The 23,620-nt window shown below is 46.1% G+C and overlaps 1 protein-coding gene across 1 annotated transcript in view; it reads right to left on the bottom strand.

The window, feature by feature from the left end:
* LOC139379616 (carboxypeptidase M-like) overlaps positions 1–20,806 on the bottom strand; it is a 69,382-nt gene extending 48,576 nt beyond the window's left edge. The window contains exons 1-3 of the mRNA XM_071122416.1: positions 20,585–20,806; positions 19,999–20,185; positions 5,985–6,082 (exon numbers count right to left, since the gene is read on the bottom strand). Coding sequence (XP_070978517.1) covers positions 5,985–6,082; positions 19,999–20,161 — 261 coding nt within the window. The 5' untranslated portion in view covers positions 20,162–20,185; positions 20,585–20,806. The remainder of the gene's footprint in view (positions 1–5,984; positions 6,083–19,998; positions 20,186–20,584) is intronic.
* Positions 20,807–23,620: the final 2,814 nt, after the last annotated feature.

Consider the following 23,620-nt stretch of genomic DNA (forward strand, 5'->3'; position numbering starts at 1 on the left):
CAGCTGTCAGGTGTACAACATTGGACTCTAGAAACAGAAGCATACCCTCCACCCCTCCCCTAAACTATTGACAGCCCTAGGGGGGCTAACCACCCCTCCCCTAAACTGTTGACAACCCTAGGGTGGCTCTAACCACCCCTCCCATAAACTGTTGACAACCCTAGGGTGGTTAACCACCTCTCCCCTAAACTGTTGACAACCCTTGGGTGGCTCTAACCACCCCTCCCCTAAACTGTTGACAACCCTAGGGTGGCTCTAACCACCCCTCCCCTAAACTGTTGACAACCCTAGGGTGGCTCTAACCACCCCTCCCCTAAACTGTTGACAACCCTAGGGTGGCTCTAACCACCCCTCCCCTAAACTGTTGACAGCCCTAGGGTGGCTAACCACCCCTCCCCTAAACTGTTGACAGCCCTAGGGTGGCTAACCACCCCTCCCCTAAACTGTTGACAGCCCTAGGGTGGCTAACCACCCCTCCCCTAAACTGTTGACAGCCCTAGGGTGGCTCTAACCACACAGCAACGCTCCTCTCCTCATAAAACCATCAGAAATCAAACCAAGCAGCGCCGACTCGCCTCATAAAGTTGCAAAGTTGAGAGTAAAAATAGAAACACTACTACTGAGAGAGAGAATATTCACATCAGTCTTTATACCTCGCTAACACCACTACTACTACTGAGAGAGAGAGAATATTCACATCAGTGTTTATACCTCGCTAACAGCTCGTTCTAACAGCCGTGTTTTTTCCTCAGCCAGACGTGAAGCGGCATCATTTAAGGCAGAAGTAAAATGGTCAAATGGAGATGGAAAAAGAAGCCGTCGGTCACAGTGTACTAGATGTGTCTACTGGCTTCATGCGTCCCAAATAGCACACTATTCCCTATTTAGTGCACTTCTTTTGATAGGGATCTGGTAAAAATAATAATAATAATAGTGCACTATAAAAGAGAAATAGGGTGCCATTTGTTTTTGGTTTAAGTTTATTTCTAGGCCCTCTCCTCTTCTCTCTATAAACCAAGTCACTCTGCTCCCTCATATCCTCACGTGGTCTCTCCCATCACCGCTATGAGGATGACACTCAGCTACTCTTCTCCTTCTGACACCCAGGTGGCGACAGGTATCTCTGCGTGCCAGACAGACATCTCAGCTTGGACGTCAAGCTCAACAACACGGAGCTGCTCTTCCTCCCGGGGGAAGCGCCTGTTCGGTCCAAGACCTCTCCATCCCGGTTGACAACTCCACGGCGTCCCCCTTCCAGAGCATAAACAACCTTAGCGTGACCCTGGACGACACCCAGTCAACCTCTGCAAACATCAAAGCAGCGACTCGCTCCTTCAGGTTCAGTACGACCCTTCTTCCACCACTAGCTGTCTTGGGGCCTCTCAGTCTACCACCACCACTAGCTGTCTTGGGGCCTCTCAGTCTACCACCACCACTAGCTGTCTTGGGGCCTCTCAGTCTACTACTACTACCACTAGCTGTCTTGGGGCCTCTCAGTCTACTACTACTACCACTAGCTGTCTTGGGGCCTCTCAGTCTACTACCACTAGCTGTCTTGGGGCCTCTCAGTCTACTACTACCACTAGCTGTCTTGGGGCCTCAGTCTACTACCACCACTAGCTGTCTTGGGGCCTCTCAGTCTACTACTACTACCACTAGCTGTCTTGGGGCCTCTCAGTCTACTACTACTACCACTAGCTGTCTTGGGGCCTCTCAGTCTACTACCACCACTAGCTGTCTTGGGGCCTCTCAGTCTACTACTACCACTAGCTGTCTTGGGGCCTCTCAGTCTACCACCACCACTAGCTGTCTTGGGGCCTCTCAGTCTACTACTACTACCACTAGCTGTCTTGGGGCCTCTCAGTCTACTACCACTAGCTGTCTTGGGGCCTCTCAGTCTACTACTACCACTAGCTGTCTTGGGGCCTCAGTCTACTACCACCACTAGCTGTCTTGGGGCCTCTCAGTCTACTACTACTACCACTAGCTGTCTTGGGGCCTCTCAGTCTACTACTACTACCACTAGCTGTCTTGGGGCCTCTCAGTCTACTACTACTACCACTAGCTGTCTTGGGGCCTCTCAGTCTACTACCACCACTAGCTGTCTTGGGGCCTCTGAGTCTACTACTACCACTAGCTGTCTTGGGGCCTCTCAGTCTACTACTACTACCACTAGCTGTCTTGGGGCCTCTCAGTCTACTACTACTACCACTAGCTGTCTTGGGGCCTCTCAGTCTACTACTACTACCACTAGCTGTTTTGGGGCCTCTCAGTCTACTACTACTACCACTAGCTGTCTTGGGGCCTCTCAGTCTACTACTACTACCACTAGCTGTCTTGGGGCCTCTCAGTCTACTACTACTACCACTAGCTGTCTTGGGGCCTCTCAGTCTACTACTACTACCACTAGCTGTCTTGGGGCCTCTCAGTCTACTACTACTACCACTAGCTGTCTTGGGGCCTCTCAGTCTACTACTACTACCACTAGCTGTCTTGGGGCCTCTCAGTCTACTACCACCACTAGCTGTCTTGGGGCCTCTCAGTCTACTACTACTACCACTAGCTGTCTTGGGGCCTCTCAGTCTACTACCACTAGCTGTCTTGGGGCCTCTCAGTCTACTACTACCACTAGCTGTCTTGGGGCCTCTCAGTCTACTACCACCACTAGCTGTCTTGGGGCCTCTCAGTCTGAGTCATAGTACCGTTAGCCGTCTTAGGGCCTTTAAGTCTTCTAGCAGCAGACTTCTCAGAGTCACGTCTATTTACAGTAAGTCTTATTTCCACTTATTACACACCCTCCAATTTTCTCACAAGTCCACACCCTCCATTTTCTCACAAGTCCATTCCATCTCACTAAAGTAGGGGTCAACCATTTCTATCTGCAGGCGTCGTGGTGTGGGTGCAGGCTTTTGTCCCAACCAAGCAGTAACACACCTGACCTGATTTAACTAATCAGTCTTAAAGGGATACGTCGGCATTTTAGCAACGAGGCCCTTTGTCTACTTCCCCAGAGTCAGATGAACTCGTCGATGTCCAGTTTTAAAGACGTTCGATGTAGTTTCGCAAGCAAACGCTAACTAAAGCTAGCTAGCAACTGCACTAGCTAGCAACTGCACTAGCGCTAGTTATCAACTGCACTAGCGCTAGCTAGCAACTGCACTAGCGCTAGCTAGCAACTGCACTAGCGCTAGCTAGCGCCAGCTAGCAACTGCACTAGCGCCAGCTAGCAACTGCACTAGCGCTAGCTAGCAACTGCACTAGCGCTAGCTAGCAACTGCACTCGTTAGCAACTTGCTTCAAACTGCACGCTGAGACAAATTTTATCCACAAGTTCATCTGACTCTGGGGAAAGTAGATAAACGGGCCTCAATGCCAAAATATCCCTTTAATTAAAAGACTAGGATAAGCCAATAATCTGAACGAGGTGTGTTACTGCTGGCCTGGATCACAGACGTACACCCATATTGTCTCTTTGCAGGTTGAGATCGGCCATCACTGTTCTGAAGGGAGCTTCTGACTGGGCGTTCAACAGGTGGAACTGCAGGATGGTGCAACAGAGTTAAAAACGGTTCATTCCCTTCCAACTGACACATTTCAAGATGGCGTCTTTCAAGCTGACAAACAGGAAACCTGTACATACCTTTTACAACCCTTTCCTGCAATCAAATGACCACATTGTCCTCTAGACTACCGAGAACATCATTCATATTTTTCATAATTCATAAACAATTTTATTAAAATGTCGAAAATCTGGTGTTTCTATTTCAAGCAGTTGTGTTATATTTCAGTCTTCTGTGATGTATATAAAGTGTAATATTGGGAAGCAAACTCAAAATGTAATACATTTCAACTCTATATCTGACATGGTACATGTGTCTTCTTCTTTAAGGCCATATCCATGTGTGAGGTGTACACTTTAGTGTTTCAGACTACCCAGAATCCCTCTGTGACCCTGTCTTTTTGAACCCTTTTCTACATTGTAGAATAATAGTGAAGACATCGAGACTATGAAATAACACAAGATAGTTGAGAGAATGCCAAGAATGTGCAAAGCTGTCATCAAGGCAAAGAGTAGCTACTTTGAAGAATCTGGAACAAAAAAAATGATACATTTTGATTTGTTTAATCAAAATGTATTTCAGATTCTTCAAAGTAGCTACTCTTTGCCTTGACAGCTTTGCACATTCTTGGCATTCTCTCAACTATCTGTGTTATTTCATAGTCTCGATGTCTTCACTATTATTCTACAATGAAGAAAACTGTAAAAAATAAAGAAAAACCCTGGAATGAGTAGGTGTTCTAGAACCCTTGAATGAGTAGGTGTTCTAGAACCCTTGAATGAGTAGGTGTTCTAGAACCCTTGAATGAGTAGGTGTTCTAGAACCCTTGAATGAGTAGGTGTTCTAGAACCCTTGAATGAGTAGGTGTTCTAGAACCCTTGAATGAGTAGGTGTTCTAGAACCCTTGAATGAGTAGGTGTTCTAGAACCCTTGAATGAGTAGGTGTGTCCAAACTTGACAGGTACTGTATTCTAAATTGACCGTAAAATCACATTTGTCCCTATAGGGACAATGAAGTAAATTATGAGCACGTTTTAGTTAAAACATGATACGTAGTTTTTTATCTTATTACTAATAAAGCCTGTTAGTGTTTGTTTATTACAGTAATGCTGAAGAGCAGCTTTCTCTCCCTCTCTGTGCGTATCTGCTGTGCGTATCTGCTGTGCGTTGGCCGGAGTCTTCTCGACCTCATTCCTCTTCATCAGATTTCCCGGTCTGAGAGTAGAGTGGTGTCGCTATCTCCTGCAAAGAGGGTTTAATTCAGACCCCTGGAGGAGGACTGGGACTTACAATGGAGCCCCGGGGGAAACCAGACCGGAGGAGACCCGAGGAAACCAGACAGGAGGAGAACCTAGGGAACCAGAGTGGAGGAGACCCGAGGGAACCAGAGTGGAGGAGACCCGGGGGAAACCAGACAGGAGGAGACCCGAGGGAACCAGAGTGGAGGAACGGAGGGTGATAGGGAGGGGATGGAAGAAAGACTAGAGATCAAGAAGGGGGGGGGGGGGGGCAGTGTGAAAAGAGCCCCTCTTCAACCTCCTCCTGCTGGGGTCACAGTCAGCTGCTCCTCCTCTGTGGCCCTCCAGGCCCCAGAGCCCTCAGCTTCACCAACTCTTTGTGGTCCCAGCCCCCGCCCTCTCTTTCCCACAGGCCACGGACTGAAGGACGGGGACACACACACACGGCATGTCCCTCCAGACATAATGAGGAAACATCTCTATTTAAGGACCTCTCCATCCATCTCCACACAACCCTAACCACAGTGTGTGAGTCTGCAGCAGTCCACCCCTGCTTCCACATTTAGCAAGGCCAAAGGAAAGAGGAGGACATGCAAGGCTGAGTTGTTTTTGTTTGATATGAGAGGGAGGCCCCCTCGTCTACATTCATTTGATTTCCTGTTTGGTAAAGCAAGAGTAAACCACTGACTAGTATCATCTCTATAACCTCTCCCCTCTGGGGAGGGGGGGGGGGGGGGGGGGGCTTTAGTGAACAGTATGATCTCTCTCCTCTGGGGGGGGGGGGGCTTTAGTGAACAGTATGATCTCTCGCCCCTGGGGGGGGGGGGGGGGGGGGGGGTTAGAGAACAGTATCATCTCTATATCCTCTCTCCTCTGGTGGTGGTGGGTGGGTGGGGTGGGGGGGGGGGGCTTTAGAGAACAGTATCACCTCTATATCCTCTCTCCTCTGGTGGGTGGGGGGGGGGGTTTAGTGAACAGGAATGGTGATGGCTTGGACCTGGATTGGACAGCGGACTAGGAACACATTTATTAAATGACTTAATGCTACTACGCCAAATATCTTCTGTCTGTGTGTGTCTCTGTGTGTGTGTCTCTGTGTGTGTGTCTGTGTGTGTGTGTGTCTCTGTGTGTGTCTGTGTATCTGTGTGTGTATCTGTGTGTGTCGGCGCTTCCATGATGAGCTTACCTCATTTCCATGCATATTCCCAACATATTTGAATTCAGGAATTCCCATCCGGTGCTCAGCCGGATTCTTTCCCAGAATGAGCACCCAGAGGTCTCTCCCTGCCAACAAACAACAGCACCATTATACAGAGGAATCACCAAGATATTTACTCATCAAATCAATTCAACCTTGTGCGCCAGTGTGTTCGTTGGGACGGCCTGTTTTTTCCCCACCAGCCCCTAGAGCAGGACAGAATATTATTCAAATAGTGTTTTTGATTTCGTGGACTGGCACCTGGCAACTCAATGTCAGCTCACAGCTCCCTCTCCTCCTCTGCCCCCTCTCCTCCGCCCCCCCCCCCCCCCCCCCCCCCCCCCCAACGTCTCAATAACCTCAAATAGTGTTCAATAGGAAGAGAATGAAACTCCCTCTATCCCAGCTCAACCAATCCAACGCTTTTACATTTTGTGGGCTATACAGTGAAGGAATGTGCACTTCAGGAGGTAGTATAGATTATTGTCCTGTATGAGAGAGACTTCCTGTGTTCCAGTATTTGTCAGAGGGATGTCAGAGCTCTACCACACAACACGTCTGAACCTGCTCCGTGGCCAGTACGTCAGGCAGCAGTGAGTAATCCTCAAGACGAGCTGCTTCTGGCCGCAGGATAGAAACTCTGTTCCCCTTTCATCATAACAACTAGAGTAGCAGACTACAGGATAGAAACTCTGTTCTCCTTTCATCATAACAACTAGAGTAGCAGACTACAGGATAGAAACTCTGTTCTCCTTTCATCATAACAACTAGAGTAGCAGACTACAGGATAGAAACTCTGTTCTCCTTTCATCATAACTAGTGGGTTTGTTTACCCTCTTATGGCTCTAAGACAAGTCTATAATGGAACCAATTGCTCCACACAAATCACACACTTGCATGCAAGCACACCCACCCACCCCTCCACTCCACTTAAACTTCTGACCAATTATGTCTGAAAGGTTGAACATAGAAGCCTGTCATCTCAGCACAGCTGTTTCTGTCCAGGGGCTTAAAGACGAAACCCCTCAAAGTGTCTACAGGACACAAAGACGCACGGGAGGGGTCAAGTAGGAAGGGGAGGGGGGGCAGCAGTAGAGGAATGATCAGAGAGGGAGTCAGCGGAGGAGCGGGACGAGGCAGGTGGTGTACTAGATTTAAAACAGTAATTAGCCAAGAGTCTCTCACCTCGAGCGGCACGGGGGTCACCAGAAGATTAGGAGGGAGGTTAAATTAACGGGCCGGCCCAAGACGGGCGACAGGCCTTGAAACACGATGACCTCACAATCTGCCAGAGATTTAGCGCAGGCAGGGAGCCAGGCAGGTACACAGACGGCCTAAAGATACTGTACGCTACTTTATAGTGGAACTGACAGTGTTTAGCAACAGGAAATCTTATTAAAATCTCACACACCAGGAAGAATGACACTTAAAAATAAATTGACAATGAGCACTTAGATTTGGTCATTTTCACAGTTTCATAAATTCATGTTCAATGTTTGTGAATGACGTAGAAGACATTTATGATTCTACAGCAATAAACAGGCAAAGTTGCCGGGCATTTGGACAATTAATAGACACCATTGTAAATAAAACCCTGATAAAAACACTGTCTTGTCCTGGACCGGAGTCTACGCAGACCGGTGCAGCAGAGCCAATCAGAGATACAGTAGACCTTTATGCAAATAAGCCATTTGTACACAGACCTGGCATCATACACTTTGAACTGGACTGTGTGTTTACAGGCAGTAGGACCTGGCATCATTCACTATGAACTGGACTGTGTGTTTACAGGAAGTAGGGCCTGTCATTCCCTTTGAACTGGCCTGTGTGTTTACAAGTAGCAGCAACAACACGACTTTAGAGAATTAGAAGGCATTGGCCAAAAGCCACAAAATACACCTGAATGGATTTCTGCAAATATGTAAATGTAACAGTATAACTTTAGACCGTCCCCTCGCCCATACCCGGGCGCGAACCAGGGACCCTCTGCACACATCAACAACAGACACCCACGAAGCATCGTTACCCATCGCTCCACAAAAGCCACGGCCCTTACAGAGCAAGAGGAGCCACTACTTCAAGGTCTCAGAGCAAGTGACGTCACCGATTGAAACGCTATTTAGCACGCACCACCGCTAACTAAGCTAGCCGTTTCACATCCGTTACCTCAGCACCACCCGCTAACTAAGCTAGCCGTTTCACATCCGTTACCTCAGCACCACCGCTAACTAAGCTAGCCGTTTCACATCCGTTACCTCAGCACCACCCGCTAACTAAGCTAGCCGTTTCACATCCGTTACCTCAGCACCACCCGCTAACTAAGCTAGCCGTTTCACATCCGTTACCTCAGCACCACACGCTAACTAAGCTAGCCGTTTCACATCCGTTACCTCAGCACCACACGCTAACTAAGCTAGCCGTTTCACATCCGTTACCTCAGCACCACCCGCTAACTAAGCTAGCCGTTTCACATCCGTTACCTCAGCACCACCCGCTAACTAAGCTAGCCGTTTCACATCCGTTACCTCAGCAACACCCGCTAACTAAGCTAGCCGTTTCACATCCGTTACCTCAGCACCACCCGCTAACTAAGCTAGCCGTTTCACATCCGTTACCTCAGCACCACCCGCTAACTAAGCTAGCCGTTTCACATCCGTTACATGAATACCAGGGGAGTCCTCTTACATTTGGGAACTTTACAGTCCTGTTGATCAAACAACCATGAAAGAGAAAAGGTAGGATCTCTCCCCCCCTCAGTTACACACATCAACAAGATCAATAACTAAACGCAGAACAAGAGAAGAGCACAACGCATCACCGGGGGGGCAAACTACCTGCCCTCCAGGACACCTACACCACCCGATGTCACAGGTAAGGCCATAGAGATCATCAAGGACAACAGCCACCCCGAGCCACTGCCTGTTCACCCCGCTATCATCCAGAAGGCCGAGGTCAGGTACAGGTGCATCAAAGCTGGGACCGAGAGACTGAAAAAAAACAGCTTCTATCTCAAGGCCATCAGACTGTTAAACAGCCACCACTAACACTGAGTGGCTGCTGCCAGCACACTGACTTGGGTGGAGGAAGCAAACAATGTACCAGGCTAGGTGTGATCTACAACCTGAAAACAATGTACCAGGCTAGGTGTGATCTACAACCTGAAAACAATGTACCAGGCTAGGTGTGATCTACAACCTGAAAACAATGTACCAGGCTAGGTGTGATCTACAACCTGAAAACAATGTACCAGGCTAGGTGTGATCTACAACCTGAAAACAATGTACCAGGCTAGGTGTGATCTACAACCTGAAAACAATGTACCAGGCTAGGTGTGATCTACAACCTGAAAACAATGTACCAGGCTAGGTGTGATCTACAACCTGAAGACAATGTACCAGGCTAGGTGTGATCTACAACCTGAAGACAATGTACCAGGCTAGGTGTGATCTACAACCTGAAGACAATGTACCAGGCTAGGTGTGATCTACAACCTGCAAACAATGTACCGGGCTAGGTGTGATCTACAACCTGAAAACAATGTACCGGGCTAGGTGTGATCTACAACCTGAAAACAATGTACCAGGCTAGGAGTGATCTACAACCTGAAAACAATGTACCAGGCTAGGTGTGATCTACAACCTGCAAACAATGTACCAGGCTAGGTGTGATCTACAACCTGCAAACAATGTACCAGGCTAGGTGTGATCTACAACCTGAAAACAATGTACCAGGCTAGGTGTGATCTACAACCTGCAAACAATGTACCAGGCTAGGTGTGATCTACAACCTGAAAACAATGTACCAGGCTAGGTGTGATCTACAACCTGAAAACAATGTACCAGGCTAGGTGTGATCTACAACCTGAAAACAATATTTGTTGGACAACGAGAAATGTATTGGTGAATGATGTCAGAATAGAACTTCATCCATCTATTCTGCCAACAATGTCTTACTGCCGGTCGGTCATGGAATTCTGAGTAAAATATATATATATATATTAAACTGTTTATGAAGTTGGTTTTGTAGTATGAAGTGGGAATATGATATGATGTCTGTTTCACATCTGCAAAGTAGTTAAAACGCTGATAGATACTGCCTAAACACACGCTACTTAAAATACTGCCTGAACACACGCTACTTAAAGATACTGCCTAAACACACGCTACTTAAAATACTGCCTAAACACACGCTACTTAAAATACTGCCTGAACACACGCTACTTAAAATACTGCCTAAACACACGCTACTTAAAATACTGCCTAAACACACGCTACTTAAAATACTGCCTGAACACACGCTACTTAAAATACTGCCTAAACACACGCTACTTAAAATACTGCCTAAACACACGCTACTTAAAATACTGCCTGAACACACGCTACTTAAAATACTGCCTAAACACACGCTACTTAAAATACTGCCTAAACACACGCTACTTAAAATACTGCCTGAACACACGCTACTTAAAATACTGCCTAAACACACGCTACTTAAAATACTGCCTAAACACACGCTACTTAAAATACTGCCTGAACATGCTACTTAAAGATACTGCCTAAACACACGCTACTTAAAATACTGCCTGAACACACGCTACTTAAAATACTGCCTAAACACACGCTACTTAAAATACTGCCTAAACACACGCTACTTAAAATACTGCCTAAACACACGCTACTTAAAATACTGCCTAAACACACGCTACTTAAAATACTGCCTAAACACACGCTACTTAAAATACTGCCTAAACACACGCTACTTAAAATACTGCCTGAACACACGCTACTTAAAATACTGCCTAAACACACGCTACTTAAAATACTGCCTAAACACACGCTACTTAAAATACTGCCTGAACATGCTACTTAAAGATACTGCCTAAACACACGCTACTTAAAGATACTGCCTGAACATGCTACTTAACGGTACTGCCTGAACACACGCTACTTAAAGATACTGCCTAAACATGCTACTTAAAGATACTGCCTGAACATGCTACTTAAAGATACTGCCTGAACACACGCTACTTAAAGATACTGCCTGAACATGCTACTTAAAGATACTGCCTGAACGCGCTACTTAAAGATATGCCTGAACACACGCTACTTAAAGATACTGCCCGAACATGCTACTTAAAATACTGCCTGAACATGCTACTTAAAATACTGCCTAAACATGCTACTTAAAGATACTGCCTAAACACACGCTACTTAAAGATACTGCCTAAACACGCTACTTAAAGATACTGCCCGAACACACGCTACTTAAAGATACTGCCCGAACACGCTACTTAAAGATACTGCCTAAACACACGCTACTTAAAGATACTGCCTGAACATGCTACTTAAAGATACTGCCCGAACATGCTACTTAAAGATACTGCCTAAACACGCTACTTAAAGATACTGCCCGAACACGCTACTTAAAGATACTGCCTAAACACACGCTACTTAAAGATACTGCCTAAACACACGCTACTTAAAGATACTGCCTAAACACACGCTACTTAAAGATACTGCCTAAACACACGCTACTTAAAGATACTGCCTAAACACACGCTACTTAAAGATACTGCCTAAACACACGCTACTTAAAGATACTGCCTAAACACACGCTACTTAAAGATACTGCCTAAACACACGCTACTTAAAGATACTGCCTAAACACACGCTACTTAAAGATACTGCCTAAACACACGCTACTTAAAGATACTGCCTAAACACGCTACTTAAAGATACTGCCCGAACACGCTACTTAAAGATACTGCCTAGTGCTTAACGGTACTGCCTAAACACGCTACTTAAAGATACTGCCTAAACACGCTACTTAAAGATACTGCCTGAACGCGCTACTTAAAGATACTGCCTAAACACGCTACTTAAAGATACTGCCTGAACGCGCTACTTAACGGTACTGCCTGAACACACGCTACTTAAAGATACTGCCTGAACATGCTACTTAACGGTACTGCCTAGTGCTTAACGGTACTGCCTAGTGCTTAACGGTACTCCTTAAATACCTCTCCACAGGTGCAAGACAAACTACAGATGTAGGACCTTAATTTGATCACTCTTGTTGCTGGGAATTTTCCTGCAAACTTGTAGTGTATTTTAGTTTTTTTTTTAAGGCTTCTACAGTTTGTAATTTCCACTTTTAAGTTTCAGACTTGATTTGCCCTCACAAAAAATGTATCAACCCTTTAAAAAAAAAACAATCCACATTTCCTGTTGCTGCAGGATCATTTTCCTGCTGTAGCAAACTGACTCAAATTAAGATCCTACTTCGTCTGTACCATTCACACTCTAGGATATCAGCAAGGGTGGCTGTATTTAAAATGGCTGGCTGAAGAAGTTTTACATCGGAGGGTATGGTCTTAGCCTGTGTCCCAAATGGCACGTTATTCCTCATAGGGCTCTGGTCATAAGTAGTAGGGCACTATATAGGCCATGGAATAGGGTACAATTTGGGAGTCATCTTCACAGTGTTGTAGGACTTCTGTCCTCTCTTCACCTGCTTTACTTTAAACCATTAAGGCCTCAGGATCCATACGGCTCCAATCTGAAGTTAATTCCTCCCAGGTTCTAATCAATTAAAAATGTGACTGGCTGAGCACAGACAGATGCCATCAAAGGGTTCTATAGTCTGAGAAGACAGACCAGACCAGAAACAAACAGACAGATGCCATCACAGGGTTCTATAGTCTGAGAAGACAGACCAGACCAGAAACAAACAGACAGATGCCATCACAGGGTTCTATAGTCTGAGAAGACAGACCAGACCAGAAACAAACAGACAGATGCCATCACAGGGTTCTATAGTCTGAGAAGACAGACCAGACCAGAAACAAACAGACAGATGCCATCACAGGGTTCTATAGTCTGAGAAGACAGACCATACCAGAAACAAACAGACAGATGCCATCACAGGGTACTATAGTCTGAGAAGACAGACCAGACCAGAAACAAACAGACAGATGCCATCACAGGGTTCTATAGTCTGAGAAGACAGACCAGAAACACAAGGTCCTAGAGTCTGGTCTGTCTTCTCAGAAACACAAGGTCCTAGAGTCTGGTCTGTCTTCTCAGAATCAAAAGGTCCTAGAGTCTGGTCTGTCTTCTCAGAATCAAAAGGTCCTAAAGTCTGGTCTGTCTTCTCAGAAACAGAAGGTCCTAGAGTCTGGTCTGTCTTCTCAGAAACAAAAAGGTCCTATAGTCAGTCTGGTCTGTCTTCTCAGAAACACAAGGTCCTATAGTCTGGTCTGTCTTCTCAGAAACACAAGGTCCTATAGTCTGGTCTGTCTTCTCAGAAACACAAGGTCCTATAGTCAGTCTGGTCTGTCTTCTCAGAAACACAAGGTCCTATAGTCAGTCTGGTCTGTCTTCTCAGAAACACAAGGTCCTATAGTCTGGTCTGTCTTCTCAGAAACACAAGGTCCTATAGTCTGGTCTGTCTTCTCAGAAACAAAAAGGTCCTATAGTCAGTCTGGTCTGTCTTCTCAGAAACACAAGGTCCTATAGTCTGGTCTGTCTTCTCAGAAACACAAGGTCCTAGAGTCTGGTCTGTCTTCTCAGAAACACAAGGTCCTATAGTCTGGTCTGTCTTCTCAGAAACACAAGGTCCTATAGTCTGGTCTGTCTTCTCAGAAACACAAGGTCCTATATTCTGGTCTGTCTTCTCAGAAACAAAAGGTCCTAGAGTCTGGTCTGTCTTCTCAGAAACACGAGGTCCTATAGTCTGGTCTGTCTTCTCAGAAACAAAAGGGAACAGGGACCGAGTCAGGAAGCAGCAGCGAGTCAACTATGGTAATAACATAGGGTACGTCCCAAATAGAACCCTATTCCCTACATAGGTCAAATGTAGTGCACTAAGACATATGGGCCCTGGTCTAAAAGTAGTGCACTATATAGGGAATAGGGTGCCATTTTGGAAGCAAGCCCAGTTCCTGCTCCAGAGGTTGAGAGTCTCAATTTGCATCTGAATCTGACTGAAACGAGAGAGAGGGAGAGAGAAAGAAAGAGAGCTGGAAGAGGGTGCCTCAATGCCAGCTTTGTGTCCAGCCATGCAAAGCACAGACAGACAGAGTCGCCACAGAAATGCCACCAACTGGCAAGGCAACCCAGGGAGATTGACAAGGAGATGTTTCAATCTCCCAACACAACAGAGTGAAGAACCGAACAGATACAATGAACTGTAAATCCAGGGGTTGTCTGCACCACCTCTCCCTCGGCTCCAATTCCACCTCAATCGACTCCAATTCCACCTCAATCGACTCCCATTCCACCTCAATCGACTCCCATTCCACCTCAATCGACTCCCATTCCACCTCAATCGACTCCCATTCCACCTCAATCGACTCCAATTCCACCTCAATCGACTCCAATTCCACCTCAATCGACTCCAATTCCACCTCAATCGACTCCAATTCCACCTCAATCGACTCCAATTCGACTCCAATTCCACCTCAATCGACTCCAATTCCACCTCAATCGACTCCAATTCCACCTCAATCGACTCCAATTCCACCTCAATCGACTCCCATGTGTCACAGTGATTCCCAACAGTGATTGTTCTAGTTTAGTCCATCCCTCCTGTTTTCTCTCTGGTTGAGTCTGAGGCAGGCCGGCCGACAGCGAGGACCTGACTAGAGAGGATGTCACTTTCAAATCAGAGATGAGAGAACACACACAGGCCTTTTCTTTTCACACCCCGGGACCATCTTCCCTGCATGACAACGCTAGCTGAATAAACATCTCTCACACCGTCCGTCTCTGTGAGCCCCCTACTAAATGCATCTGTAACAAAATGGAACAGTAGTCACGACAACGGGATCTGTTGTCGTTGGGATAAAGAGGACTTGTGGTTTTTTTTTCCCCCCTTCCGACATCCGAGAGGGGTTGCTGGAGGAGGACATCACCACTACTGCTGGGTTCTCTCTCTAAAGTCACTCTAAAAATGTACTGCTCTGAGAGAACTGTCAGTCTCTGGGACTCCTACAACTATAAAAACACAAGAGGTTCATAGCTTGTTACAGTAAGGAAAGGTAAGATAACACAGCTGTATTCCCATTTATGTAGGATTTATCGACAGCCTATTTGTTTAAACTCAGGGGGACGGCTAGATGTCATCAATTCATGTCGGACCGCGGCATTAAAACCACCTTCATTGTTTTAAAGTAACAAGAGACCGTTCTGTGTTCATGCTGCAGCAGCAGTGATCTGTGAGCCACATGACTGACCGTGTGTGTGTGTGTGTGTGTGTGTGTGTGTGTGTGTGTGTGTGAGAGAGAGAGAGAGAGAGACTACTCTGGTCGGCAGCAGCCTGCGTGACAGTCCTGAACCCCAGCCAAGATCCTTATCAAAATTGTTGTGTGTGCGAGTCCCAACTGGTACCCTATATGGTGCACAACTTTTGACCGGGGCCTATAGGGAATACAGTGCCATTTGGGACAAAGCCCGTACTGTATGTTACAAAATAGGGAGTTTCTCACCAGACAAGAAAGTGTCAGGCCTCTCTGATCCTGCCTCCTGAATCTACAACACCAACAGGTAGGCATCTCTCTTTACAACACCAACAGGCAGGGATATCTCCTGAATCTACAACACCAACAAACAGGGATATCTCCTGAATCTACACCACCAACAGACAGGGATATCTCCTGAATCTACAACACCAACAAACAGGGATATCTCCTGAATCGACACCACCAACAGGCAGGGATATCTCCTGAATCTACAACACCAACAAACAGGGATATCTCCTGAATCTACACCACCAACAGACAGGGATATCTCCTGAATCTACAACACCAACAGGCAGGGATATCTCCTGAATCTACAACACCAACAAACAGGGATATCTCCTGAATCTACACCACCAACAGACAGGGATATCTCCTGAATCTACAACACCAACAGGCAGGGATATCTCCTGAATCTACACCACCAACAGACAGGGATATCTCCTGAATCTACAACACCAACAAACAGGGATATCTCCTGAATCGACACCACCAACAGGCAGGGATATCTCCTGAATCGACACCACCAACAGGCAGGGATATCTCCTGAATCTACACCACCAACAGACAGGGATATCTCCTGAATCTACAACACCAACAGGCAGGGATATCTCCTGACTCGACACCACCAACAGGCAGGGATATCTCCTGAATCTACAACACCAACAGGCAGGGATATCTCCTGAATCTACACCACCAACAGACAGGGATATCTCCTGAATCTACAACACCAACAGGCAGGGATATCTCCTGAATCGACACCACCAACAGGCAGGGATATCTCTTTACAACACCAACAGGGATATCTCCTGAATCTACAACACCAACAGACAGGGATATCTCCTGAATCTACAACACCAACAGACAGGGATATCTCCTGAATCTACAACACCAACAGGCAGGGATATCTCCTGAATCTACAACACCAACAGGCAGGGATATCTCCTGAATCTACAACACCAACAGGCAGGGATATCTCCTGAATCTACAACACCAACAGGCAGGGATATCTCCTGAATCTACAACACCAACAGGCAGGGATATCTCCTGAATCTACAACACCAACAGGCAGGGATATCTCCTGAATCTACAACACCAACAGGCAGGGATATCTCTTTACCTACAACACCAACAGGCAGGGATATCTCCTGAATCTACAACACTGTGGCTGGGGGGGGAACCACGCAGCACTGGGGGGGGGGGAACCACGCAGCACTGGGGGGGGGGGGGGAAACCACGCAGCACTGGGGGAGGGGGGGAAAACCACGCAGCACTGGGGGAGGGGGGAAACCACGCAGCACTGGGGGAGGGGGGGGGGAGGGGGGGGAGGGAACCACGCAACACTGGGGGGGGGGGAACCACGCAGCACTGGGGGGGGGGGGGAAACCACGCAGCACTGGGGGAGGGGGGGAAAACCACGCAGCACTGGGGGAGGGGGGGAAACCACGCAGCACTGGGGGAGGGGGGGGGAAACCACGCAGCACTGGGGGAGGGGGGAAACCACGCAGCACTGGGGGAGGGGGGGAAACCACGCAGCACTGGGGGAGGGGGGAAACCACGCAGCACTGGGGGAGGGGGGAAACCACGCAGCACTGGGGGAGGGGGGGGAAACCACGCAGCACTGGGGGAGGGGGGGGAAACCACGCAGCACTGGGGGAGGGGGGGGGAAACCACGCAGCACTGGGGGAGGGGGGGGGAAACCACGCAGCACTGGGGGAGGGGGGGGGGGAAACCACGCAGCACTGGGGGAGGGGGGGGGAAAACCACGCAGCACTGGGGTAGGGGGGGAAAACCACGCAGCACTGGGGGAGGGGGGGAAAACCACGCAGCACTGGGGGAGGGGGGGGAAAACCACGCAGCACTGGGGGAGGGGGGGAAAACCACGCAGCACTGGGGGAGGGGGGGAAAACCACACAGCACTGGGGGAGGGTGGGAAAACCACGCAGCACTGGGGGAGGAAACCACGCAGCACGGGGAGCAGGAGGACGAGGTAGGGCCGGCTGGTGGGAGGCTGGGAGCAGGAGGACGAGGTAGGGCCGGCTGGTGGGAGGCTGGGAGCAGGAGGAGGAGGTAGGGCCGGCTGGTGGGAGGCTGGGAGCAGGAGGACTAGGTAGGACCGGCTGGTGGGAGGCTGGGAGCAGGAGGACGAGGTAGGGCCGGCTGGTGGGAGGCTGGGAGCAGGAGGACTAGGTAGGGCTGGCTGGTGGGAGGCTGGGAGCAGGAGGACTAGGTAGGGCTGGCTGGTGGGAGGCTGGGACGAGGTAGGGCTGGCTGGTGGGAGGCTGGGAGCAGGAGGACGAGGTAGGGCTGGCTGGTGGGAGGCTGGGAGCAGGAGGACTAGGTAGGGCCGGCTGGTGGGAGGCTGGGAGCAGGAGGATTAGCCGCTGGGAGGCTGAGAGCAGGAGAATTAGCCGCTGGGAGGCTCAGAGCAGTGGTCAGGATGATATATTAACGGTCTGTTTAGGCTAGTCTTCACATCAGCCAGCTGCAGTCACTGGCTGGCAGGCAGGGACGCGGTTTACAAAGAGTCCTCTGATGAGAGGGGAAGATGGGTTCACAGGCTGAGACGGAATCAGTTACATCTGTATAACATGTAACGTCACAGCACAACACATTAGATCAACTGGAATGAAACCCTCACTCATGGTTGTACACAGAGCTGTGACTAACCCATTCCCCAAAATATTATATTACCCCCCCCCCCCCCCTCCCTACATTTTAATTATCACTAAAACAGCAAAGAATCATTTTGTGAACTGTAAAGAACCATTGAAGTGTTTAGAGTCATTATGATTCCACATAAAAACCCATCAGCCTTCCTAAAGAACCCTTGAGGAACCTTCGTGTTTTAGCGTGTGGAGCACCTGGTTAAATTCTGCTTAGGAACATAATATATATATTTTTTTACATCTCTAAAATGGTTAAACTAGTGAGAAATACACGTGAATATCGAACAAATCTGTGTTTGCTTCATTTACTATCATCACAGAAATAAGATATTTTTCCATTCCTAATTAAATGTATATTACGTGACTTCCCATGATGTTACCGGGTTACTACAAAACACAAGCTGCCATTAAGACCACATCGAAGTGAGAGGGGAAATTACACTAACTTTTTACCTCAGATTGGTTATATTAGTATAAAAGTTTATACTCAACACGATGACACAAGATCAATTGCTTTAAAAAAAAACAGATCAATATCTTTGGTTTTGTACTGTTGATTCATACCAATACACAGATTTGAAAGTCAAAATGTCACTGTTGATATCCTATGGCGGGTCGTGATTAATTGAAATGGAACAAACAGAAAAAGTTGTTTGTATCATTTTCCGTGAAGGCAGCCTCCTGAAATCAACATCTGGCATTCCAAAATATACATAGAAGCCTACTACTAAGGCTCATCTAACCAACCACATATACATTATTCCAGGTTATTCCATGTTTCCAACCTGGTCTCAGAACATTTCGTATTATTCTGTTAAGTAAAATATACATAGAAGCCTACTACTAAGGCTCATCTAACCAACCACATATAGGTTATTCCAGGTTATTCCACGTTTCCAACCTGGTCTCAGAACATTTCGTATTATTCTGTTACGTAAAATATACATAGAAGCCTTCTACTAACGCTCATCTAACCAACCATGTATACGTTATTCCACGTTTCCAACCTGGTCTCAGAACATTTCGTATTATTCCTGTTATGTAAATCTGAGATAGTCCATTTAGTATGATATGTTACGTTTCGTATGGTTAAATAAGACAGATGGTTACTTAAAGCAAAAGAAGGTTGGATGGATGAGTGTATAATGGGAACGTCTAGCAATCCAAACGTTGGGAGTTCAAATCTCATCACAGACAAGTTTTAGCTAATTAGCATATTTCTAATTAGCAACATTTCCAAAATGTAGCTGACTTCTTCTGCTGGTTGTCCTCTAACCAGTGGTGTAAAAATATATCCAGTTGTCATGTGTTTTTGTGGTAGTTTCAACAGTTTCAACTCCCTAATCAATGAGTGACACTTGACAAAACAACAGGGTTTTTGGTGCATGTGCAGTTTATAAGGTACCCATAAAAAAAAATGTAAGTAATGTGATTACTATTGATGCACATGTATGTGTAGAAAGTACATTTTATGTTTTCAGTATATCACAAACCGTTTATGCATATTGGTTATTGATTTGGACACTTGACATTGATCAACTGGAAGCAGCGACAGCGTCATTTTCAAATGACATTTTAGGAATATAAAAATTGTCAACATTAATTTCCAACGGTAATTGTACTTAATCTGGTAAAAAACTACTGAATGATTCCCCAAAAAATTGTGATTGATTTATTTTGATGATATACCAGAAGTCTCCAAAACGGGTGCCCTGCTTACAAAGAGCCCCCAAAAAAATCTTATCAAATTTGAAAATACCCTAGGCTCTCTCTCACCTGGGACAAAATCTAGGCTCAAAAGACAACATCTTCTTACCTTCAACAGACTTTCCAATACTGTGCAGGTGTGTGAAGTCGAAGGTGTTGTTAACGTCCCGCAGGTATCTCTCCACCTCCACGGTGTTGTGATAACGGAACTCCAAACTGACACCGGACGACACCAACTTCCCGAGGTATAGGCAGAGCGCAAAAAGAAACATCGTCTCGTACGGGACAGTGACAACCTAACCCACAAAAACGAAGTTTAAGAAAGAAAAAAAACGTTAAGCGGTTTTAAAATAAAATACAACACCGTCAAATATGAACCAAAAACTCACGAGGACATAGTAGCCACGCGCACAACTTGACACTGAAGTCAGCAATAACGTCAATGGACAGCGCCAGTGTGCAGTTAGTTACCTGGCGTTACGTTTCTCAATACACTAGGTTTAGCATTTTCTCTCAAATTATAGCCATCTAAATGACAACATGTTGCAAGCAATTCTTATTTTTTAGCCCGGAATAAAAACGTGCCTATAGAAGTGTAGACTAGGCTATCAATAAACATGTCTAAAATATATCAAAATACACTAAATTCACACAAAAAAAATTGTATAGCCTATTCACATGACATTCTACATTACCTTATTACTAAATGTATATTTCCTGCAGCTCGCTGTGTGCGCACAACTTCTTCTGTGAAGACGTCTCTTGAAGTCACACCGCCGTCACGCTCGCCCGTCCGAACGCATTCACAACAACTGTTTAAAGTTCCCAATCGCCTGAATGGTTCTTAGTCGACAGATCAACCCTCCCCCCGACCACATTACACCGTCGGGTCCCCTGCCTGCCTACACACCGCCCTGTATGGCATTATCACTATATTCACACACGGCCAAGTTTTTATACAGTGGCCAGCAGAGGCGAGGCGGAGCTAAACAGTTCTCAACTCAACATGATCTCACGGTTTAACCATTTTGACGTTTATCCACATTTGTCCCAACGTACAATTTGGAAGTGACTCCAAATGCAAATGTAGAAGTTGTCAAATTTTGAAGTTTTCAAATTTTGAAGTTAAGGTTAAGGTAAGTTTTAAGGTTTGATAGGGTTTAAAATAGGGTTTAAAAAATATATATATATACATTTTTTTTATATACATATATTTATATATATACAAATAGTCTACCACTGCGAATAAGGTGCCATTTGGGAGACTAGAAGGTGGGATCCCTGTGGGCTTCACCTGCAGGTGTGTGATTTTGACGCCACTACCTTTCTCTCCATGATAAGTTGCTGATCAACAGGCTACAGAACATGATTATCCAGATCACGTGCACTTACGAAATTAATAAACACACCTCTCTCTACATTATCTAGCTTACAACTACAAAAGCTTTATAGGTTAATTCTAACAAATTCTAGCAGACTTCATTTTTTATATATTTTTTATCCTATATTTTTATTCAGAGACACTAGGCAGGTTACCGTTGACCCAGGTTTATTAGACAAAAGCAATGAGTAGGGTTACATGCACACAGTAATGCGATTATTGTGGATAGTCTTGATTAATATAATAGTTCGATTAAAACAGTTTTCATGCTTTGAAAAAATAACAACTCCCCTAATAATCTTGTTTCCATGGACACGTCTGAAATCAGGATTCCCGATGGAACTCTGGTAAATGCAGAAAATCGCCAATCAAAATAGCCGTTCTACCACAACGACCATGTTATTTATGGGGAAGCGTATTTGTTTCTGAGTTCGGACGTATGACGTTTGTATATGAAAACTACTTCTACTTTGCATACAGGATAATTTTTCTAAAGATTAACAACAAAAAAATGTATCCATTTGACAGGAGGGGATTTTTTCTTTGGTCAAACTTTCTTTATTGCAACAAATGTTGATGGAAACTGTTTTTCTAAAAATAAAAAGGATGATTGCCGAATCATTTTAAAGGTAAGAGGGGCACTATAATGCTCCACTACACATTTCATACTAAATGCCTACATCTTGCAATATAAATGTTTTCAACTATAACAATAATGTTTATTTGCAGAACACGGATTGTCCTGACTTTCAAGAATACCTGAATTGCTTCGATCTGCTATTCTGATTGGCTGGAAAGTTTTCGTCATTCCAATTATTTCAGATCTATACGTGTCCAAGTTTCACCATGGCGACCACGGAACTTGGCGACACGTTGGCACATGAGAATTATTACAGTATGGCAAATACTTGTCAATTATTGCATTCTATCAATGCTGGGATTTCGCGGGCTACCTTAGACATGAAACAGGGGTTGGAGGACATACAGGCTGTCGCCAATTTATTAATGCACAATTTGTCTAAATGCATTTTGGAAACACTTTAACCATTACATTTTTTACTCTGAACTGTTGGTTTTTAAGAAAAAGGTAATTTTTTTAGGTGTGATGTCATTACTTCCTGTTTTCATCGACAAGGTAGTTCAATGGTGTGTATGTATGTACGTACATGTACTTACCTGGAGTGCCTGAGGGTGGCGCTGTTTACTAATTACTTTATGTGATCACCTGTACTTGCACTTGACCCATGACATCTGATAAACGTGGTTCTTCTACCCGCATTCCTGCCTCAGCAGGCTATTATATTACTGGTGTCATATGTTAAAAAGTTATACAAGGACAGCTCAACATTACGAAACATGGAACAAATGAGACAACCAACTACTCTGGACCTAGAGGGAAATCTAGTCCAAATGAGACCTCCAACTACTCTGAACCTAGAGGGAAATCTAGCCCAAATGAGACCACCAACTACTCTGGACCTAGAGGGAAATCTAGCCCAAATGAGACCACCAACTACTCTAAACCTAGAGGGAAATCTAGCCCAACTGAGACCACCAACTACTCTGAACCTAGAGGGAAATCTATCCCAAATGAGACCACCAACTACTCTGAACCTAGAGGGAAATCTAGCCCAACTGAGACCACCAACTACTCTGAAACTTGAGGGAAATCTAGTCCAAATGAGACCTCCAACTACTTTGAACCTAGAGGGAAATCTAGTCCAAATGAGACTACCAACTACTCTGAACCTAGAGGGAAATCTATCCCAAATGAGACCACCAACTACTCTGGACCTAGAGGGAAATCTATCCCAAATGAGACCACCAACTACTCTGAACCTAGAGGGAAATCTATCCCAAATGAGACCACCAACTACTCTGGCCCTAGAGGGAAATCTATCCCAAATGAGACCACCAACTACTCTGAATCTAGAGGGAAATGTTCCAGAGGTGCTCCAGAGGTGCTCCAGAGGTGTTCCAGATGTGTTCCAGATGTGTTCCAGAGGTGCTCCAGAGGTGCTCCAGAGGTGTTCCAGAGGTGCTCCAGAGGTGCTCCAGAGGTGTTCCAGAGGTGTTCCAGAGGTGTTCCAGAGGTGCTCCAGAGGTGCTCCAGAGGTGTTCCAGATGTGTTCCAGAGGTGCTCCAGAGGTGCTCCAGAGGTGTTCCAGAGGTGTTCCAGATGTGTTCCAGAGGTGCCTCGACGCAGCATTTGGAAGGTCTGGAAGGTGCTGTGAACATCATGGATGACATTCTTGTCAGGGGTGATGACACAGATCAGCACGACCGGAGCCTGAGACAGATACTAGTCAGACTGAGAAGCATCAACTTAAAACTGAATAAGAACAAGTGC

This window comes from Oncorhynchus clarkii, chromosome 21, assembly GCF_045791955.1.
Source record: "Oncorhynchus clarkii lewisi isolate Uvic-CL-2024 chromosome 21, UVic_Ocla_1.0, whole genome shotgun sequence".
NCBI classification, from domain to species: domain Eukaryota; kingdom Metazoa; phylum Chordata; class Actinopteri; order Salmoniformes; family Salmonidae; genus Oncorhynchus; species Oncorhynchus clarkii.